Below are 7,169 nucleotides of genomic sequence, written 5' to 3'. Positions count from 1 at the left end.
AAAAAAAAAAAAAAAAGAGGAAGACAGAAAGTAATACTGTTTGTTTGTTTTTTAACATGGTAGGAGAAGCCAGAGGCTTCAGGTAAAATAAAGCAGGAGAGGAAGGGTCACTGGCAAGGGATGGAGACTGCAGTACTAACAAGGGTGCGTGGAGACATCCTCGTCAGAAGACAATAGTGAGCAAAGACTCACAGGAAGAAGCTTAAAGCAGCTGCAAGAATTAAGGCTTTTCAGGCTAAGGGATAACCAATATAAAGAAAGGCTCTGAGGCAGGGGAATACCTGGAGGGATGGAGAAACTGTGGTCCATGTCTGGAGATGATGGAGGGAGGAAAGGGATGGATGAAGAGCTGGAGGCAGAAAATTCAGGCTGGCAAGAGTGCACGGTGACCTGGGCTTCTGTTTCTGAGTTAATCATTTTCTTTAGCACCAACAAACATCAGTTATAACATAACAAATGTGCCCATCTTAGAGACACGGTGACCATACACAGTGTGTGGCAGGTGGGACTTGTCCTCTGTACTAAATGACTAGGTGTGAACTCCACAGGGAAGATTTGATGGTTGTTAGGGCTTTTTGCATTGATTGCCAGGCATGGTGCAGTTCCAGCCACACAGTAAGCCCTCAGTCAATAGCCACTGAGTGGTCCTCTTACTGTGTCCATTCTCCAAACATGCATTTGTGGGCTCAGAATATGGATGGTTCAGTGGGAGAAGTACTGGCCACGCCAGCAAAATAACATGAGTTTAAATCCCAGCTCCTTAAGCTGTATGGGGTGACTTGTGTCTGTGACCCCAGCACCGAACGGGTACAGACTGGATCACTGGAGATTTCTGGCCAGTTAGTTGATCCCAAACTGGTAAGCTCATAGGATCATTGGGAGAGTTTAACTCAAAGCATAAAGTGGAGAGTAATGAAGGATGGATGTCTGATGTTGACCTTTGGCCTCCACACACACATTCACACACACACACACACACACACACACGTGGATGCATATGAACATTTGTGAACATACCACGCACATATGAACAGATACAGATGCACAGAAATAACACATTTGAGGTGGGATGATATTCACTTAATTCCTATTAATTTTTGTTGTTCGAAGAAATGGAACCCTTTTTCTTTGATGAGTCTAAGGGCATGGTAATTTGATGTCACACTGGTAGAGATGACGTACAGGGATCATTCCCGGCTGGGCAGCAGGGGTGGTATTGTGCTGGCATTGGTTAGTGGCTCCAGTGGCTCTTTCTCCTCCCCAACCCTTCCACATCCCAGCAGTGATGCACATTCAGGGGTGTGGGTTGTAAGGATGAGGCGGCTACACTGCAGTGTTCTTCTTGAGCATGGTGTGGCCATTTGGAGGGTGTGGTAGACATCATACCCAATGGCCACACATCTGGTAGCTTCGTGCCATAGGAACGTGGGCACATTCACCAGATGGTTCTTTGGAGGCTACTGACTGCTGTGTCTGGTGTCCCACAAAGGACCCTTGGCCCCTCTGAGAGAGAGATGTCTCAGCAGTAGGCTGTGATGATGGAGCTGAGGACCAGAACCTCTCTGTCCCTAGAACGGCAGTCTCACCTCAAAGCCACCAATTCTTTCAAGCTGCTTGGTGGCAGCTTCAGCTTCTGGAATTAACTTCTGTATCGATCCCTTCTGATTTTATTTTTTTTGGAACATAGATCCAAGTTTTTCTTTGTGACAAGGTCAGCCTTGGATGATTTAAACGTTGATTTCAGAAACACAGTTGTAATTGTCCCCTTTGTTCTAGCTAATTAAATTCTTCCTTCCTCTTGTCAACTAATTCTTGAGGTGACACTCCCTCCACTTGCCTGCCCTAAAAATAAACTGGAAATGAGCCAACATTTTGACTAAAGATGCAGCTCCTATCCCCATCACATGCTGTCCAAATATCAATCAATTCATCCATATTTATTTCTTTCAATGCTTTTAAAAAGCCTCACCATCTCTCTTGATGTGGAAAGAGAGCAGTAAATAGGGCATTTGAAAGTCCCTCATTCATGGAGCTCACATTGTGTGTGTGTGTGTGTGTGTGTGTGTGTGTGTGTGTGTGTGTGTGACAGAGAGAAAGGATTCTTTTAAATTTCATATTGAGTAAAGTCTTCACCTGGGGAGAAAACTGAATATGGTGGCATAGGGAGCCATTCAGAGTCTGGAGAAGAGACTCCAGGCAGTGTGCCAGCAGGTGGCATGGCCCTGAGGTGGGAGGCTTCGCACAGCCCAGAGACCTGTAGTCCACCAAGAAGGTACAAGGAAGGGTGGGAAGGATCAACCTTCAAAGATAGGAAGGGACTGGATCGGGAAGGGCTTTGCCGTCTTGGGGTTCACTATGTGCTTATAGATTTGTAAATACTTACAATTATTGACAGTCTTGATATTCTCTTTGGATGCTAACTCATTGACTCATAGAGATTCTGAGTGATATAGTATAGAACCAATGTCATGGTTTTGGCACTTTGATTCAGTTCCCAATCATCTTCCACACTTGAAGGAGTCTGTTGGAAACTGTTTGATGAACATAATTAGAATAAGGATAGCCATTTTACCACGCAGAATTCTGGCCACATAGGCTTGTTGGGCAAACTCACTTGAGCAAGGGAACAGAGAGTCCCCTTTCTGTGCTGTTGGTTCTGTAGTGAATTCTATTCTGCAGTCAGCTCTGAGAAGCTGGGGTATAGTGGTTGTAATTGAATTTTCCTTTATCACAGGAACAAATTGTAACTGAATAGCACAGAGCTTGAGCCCCAACTCTGGTGCCGACTCCAGAGGAGCAGCTGGTTCTTGTTCCCAAGGACCAACAAATGGCCCTTCCAAGGTCAGCAGCAAAGGCGTCTGGGAGCAATATGTACACAGTGAAGACACAGAGCTACATCTTCATCCTTCCTATCCACTGAGACCCTGTTTCTTGTGATGACCCTGCAGAGTGATGGGACTGCAGATCTCACAAAACTCTGCTGAAGTTCCTACCGTGCTCTCTTCCAGCCAGATTATCACAGGAGCATCTGGACCTGGAAACCATTAATTCAATAACACTATCTTAAAGATCTGCTCACAGGCTCAGCTAGGAAGGTGTGAGAGATTCAGGCAAGCCAGAAATTGGACAGCCATTTCTCATTCAGAAATCTTGCAAAGGTTCAGGATGTGAAAAAGATTCCAATTTAGATCCCCGACGGCATTTGTCATGACCAGCTGCTTATGACAAAGTCTTTTATAAAGAGTCTTAGTTTAAACTTTTTGTCTAAAATGTTCTACTCAATGAAGTGTTCCTGAAATCTGTGTGGTCTGGACCCAAGGGTTGGGGTAGGTTGGCTGTTATCACGTTTCTCTTGCTATCCGGGATGATTGTCCCTCTGGGATGATGGGGGGTGGGGTTGGGGAGCAAAGGCTTATGTGTTCTCCAGCAACTGTGTTAAGAGAGCAGAACTGGTAACAGGCAGCTCATTTCCTATCAGTAACACCATACTCCTGTGAGGGAATAATTGACCCATTTACGGTCTCCTTTTAGTTTGTTGCAGATCCTTGTGCCAGCAACCCTTGTCACCATGGCAACTGCAGCAGCAGCAGCAGCAGCAGCAGCAGCAGCAGCAGCAGCAGCAGCAGCAGCAGCAGCAGCGACAGCTACCTCTGCATTTGCAACGACGGCTATGAAGGTCTTAACTGTGAACAACCACTTCCCAGTATTCCAACCTCTGGCTGGACAGAGTCCATGGCACCCAGACAGCTTCAACCTGTCCCCGCCACCCAGGAGCCTGACATAATCCTGCCCCGCTCCCAGGCAACTGTGACCCTGCCAACTTGGCAGCCAAAAACAGGGCAGAAAGTTGTAGAAATGAAATGGGATCAAGTAGAGGTAAGAATATTGTATGGAATGTATTTTTCACAGGAGAAACCAGAAATGTCAAAACAATTCCAGCGGTTTTAATACAAGCCATAAGAATAGAAGGCCTTTAAGTTGGTCTCCGAGCAAACCATGCACGTAACCTTACATCCAGTTTTGCTTGTATATGTGACTTTTTTCAGCACTGAGGACTGAACCTAGAACTTTACAGATGCCAGGCAAGTACTCTAGCACTGACAAGGCCCAGGTTGCTCAGGCGACCTCTTGCTGCACAGGTGCACATATGCCCTCCCCTGCTCACCAAGTCCAGATTGTATGATGATTTTCTGATAAAAAAGGATTCAACAAAAATTTAAAAACGATTTGGATTATTTCCTGGAATAATCCCCACATACATTTCTGTACATTAATTTGGAATTTGGGGAACTAGTTCAATGTGTGTGTGTGTGTGTGTGTGTGTGTGTCACACAAGGATGTGTATGCATATCGTAGGACCCAATTACCATGAATGTATGAGTATGGTGGACCTGTCCTGTCTCAGACGATACTGTTTCACTATGGCCCTCTCTGGCTCTGGCTCTTACAAACTTTTTCCCCTGCTTCTGCTGGGGTCTTAAGATATAGTCCAGTCTGGCCTGGAATTCACTATATGGCCTAGACTAGCCTTCAGCTTGTGTGGTCCTCCTCAGCATCCTAGGTGCTGGGATTCCAGGCTTACACCATCACATCTTATAATGAACTTTAGATTTTTTTAAAAAAAAATTTAATTTTAATTAAAAAATAAAATTAAAACTTCCAACTTTTATCTATAATTAATATATGTTAATAGCTATATGCTAGTATATATAATATATAGTAGATAGTTTTATGTTATGTATATAGTATATATGATAAATATATAATATATATAGTATGTGCTATTAGCATGTACTAATTGTAGATGATAAAGAGTTTATTATGACATTTTTGTATCTCTGCATATGTATTTTGCTCATCTTCACCCCATTTGTCTCTCTTGGCTCCACCTATAATCTCCCTCACCATTGCAGCTGTCTCCTGCTTGCTTCCATGTCTTCTTTTGTGTGTGAGGCAGACATTTTCATCACGGTTGTCTACAAGAGGATGTGTAAGAGCTTGTCCATAGGCGCGTGGGTGCCGTATGGTTACACCACTGACGAAACCGTCCCTCTCTCTCCCTTCAGTCATTAGTTGATGGGACCCCATGAGGCCCTCCCCTGCCCATGATAGGATGTTGATGGGCCTGACGCTGTGCAGATCGCTATAGGTCATCACAGCAAGTGTGAGTTTAAGTGTGCAAACACCCTGTCACGCCTGAAGGTCAGCATTCCTTTCACTCTTTCTCTGGCTCTTACATTCTTTCCGTTCCTTCTACTTTGATGTTCCCTGGACCTTTTAGAGGGGGTGAAATACATGTTTTATATTTAGTTGAACATTCAACAGTACTTGTTAGTTTATGGCTAGCCTGGGCTACATAGTGAGACTCTAACAAAAACAAAAACAAACAAACAAACACAAAACCGGAAACAAAAACTAACTGAAAAAAAACAAAAACAAAAAAACCCACAGCAACCAAACCCCCAAGTTCTCGGTTAGGGGAGTGTTGCTCAGTACTAGTAGAGAACTTCTTATGGACTGCCCTGGAATCAGTTCCCAGCACTAGAAGCAAGAATGCAGGAAAGAAAAGGGCTACTTCTCCAAACCCCACCATCCCTAGGCAGGGCTTGTGTGTTCCTGGTACCCTCAGAACAGCTTCCCATTCACAGCAAAGGCCCCATATCTTTGGAGCTACGGAGGCTGCTGCTTCTAGGCAAGAAGGTTTCTGCTAGTCCTCAGCTAGTGCTTGTGCCTCTGTCCTTTAATTGGTTAGTGCCCTTAGGATCAGCACAGAACAGGAGCCAATGGCTAACGGTCAAATGAAGAGGGCAGCAAGTTCTGACTGAAGCACCTATTCATCAGTTAACAACCCTGCCTGTTTGCAGACAGCTCTCCAAAAAGCTGCATGCCATAAAACCAAATGGCATGGATTTTCATTTCTTTCCTGTCTCTAAGGTTCTAGCTGTCCCCTCCATGGGCAGGCGGCAATGTTATCTCTGAGCAAAACAGAAGGAACATGGCTTGTTGATTTCGCCTTATGTTATTATTTTGTGCTGTGATTCCATCCGGGTAATGGGTCTTCTCTCTTCTAGGTGGTCCCTGATGTTGCTTGCGGGAATGCCAGTTCCAACAACTCTGCGGGTGGCCGCCTAGTGTCTTTTGAAGTGCCACAGAACACCTCTGTAAAGTAAGTGAGTGCTTTCTTGGTTCACAGATGTTATGATCGACTCTATGTGCAACGGGCTGGGAATGTCTACCATGCATCTGGTATGTCACTGGCCAATCCGATGGGGATCTTGAATGAATCCCATGTAGGAACCCAGTCTTGGCCAGTCAAAAAATCAATAGTAAGGAGGATCATGGTGGGAGGTCTGGTCAGCTGTGGGAAATCAGATTGGCTGTCAGACCTGACAGGAGACACCCTGAAGCATTAGAAAGGATTTGAATTCTGCCACCTCTTCTCCCAGGTGACTTTTTTTCCTCTCAAAATTTTAGTGGACCATTAAATCCGCTTGTGTAATTTACTTCAAATTAAAACAAAAATCTACACATCACAACTTTCTCTTTCAAAGCAAGCAGTATAGGAAAAGTGTTTCGTTCTAAGTTTAAGCGGTGGAGGAACAGGCTGGCCATTGTCTCCTGGAAAATAGAAGAGAGGCAAAGGAAAGCAGATCTGGCTGCTGTATCTGGGTGAGTTACAGGGACCCAGGGAAGATGGCACACAGCTAGGAGTTGGAAGAAGCCAGCCCTAGAACGTTTCAGACACACTGAGGAGTCTGCTCTTCTTTAGTACCGTTCGCCGTCAACCTTCCTATTCTAGTTCCCACTGTCAGTATCCCAGAGGACTCAGAAGGCATGAGACACATAGCTTTGACCAGCTAGCTGGTTCTGTGCATTCGCTCTCTCATCTATCCACCTATCCCATGGGTACTGACCAGTTTTGCCTGCCTGGCATTCCCAACAGTGAGCTTCCGAACAATGTCTAGCAGAGGAATTTTTTTTTTCATTTTTTAAAATTATTTTCTTTATTTACATTTCAAATGCTATCCCGAAAGTTCCATATACCCCCCCGCCCCTGCTCCCCTACCCACCCACTCCCACTACTTGGCCCAGGCGTCCCCTTGTGCTGGGTCATATAAAGTTTGCAAGACCAAGGGGCCTCTCTTCCCAGTGATGGCCGATTAGGCCAT

At 45.0% G+C, this 7,169-nt stretch overlaps 1 protein-coding gene across 1 annotated transcript in view; it reads left to right on the top strand.

Moving 5' to 3' along the window:
- Nucleotides 1–7,169, top strand: part of Dner (delta/notch like EGF repeat containing) — a 302,088-nt gene that overhangs the window by 106,131 nt on the left and 188,788 nt on the right. Inside the window, exons 2-3 of the mRNA XM_021198700.2 lie at nucleotides 3,532–3,876; nucleotides 6,072–6,166. Of these exons, the coding sequence (XP_021054359.1) occupies nucleotides 3,532–3,876; nucleotides 6,072–6,166 (440 nt within the window). The remainder of the gene's footprint in view (nucleotides 1–3,531; nucleotides 3,877–6,071; nucleotides 6,167–7,169) is intronic.

Source organism: Mus pahari, chromosome 5, assembly GCF_900095145.1.
Source record: "Mus pahari chromosome 5, PAHARI_EIJ_v1.1, whole genome shotgun sequence".
In the NCBI taxonomy this organism is placed as follows: Eukaryota; Metazoa; Chordata; class Mammalia; order Rodentia; family Muridae; genus Mus; species Mus pahari.
The sequence above is the reverse complement of the archived record's forward strand: the minus strand, read 5'-3'. Positions and strand labels throughout refer to the sequence as shown.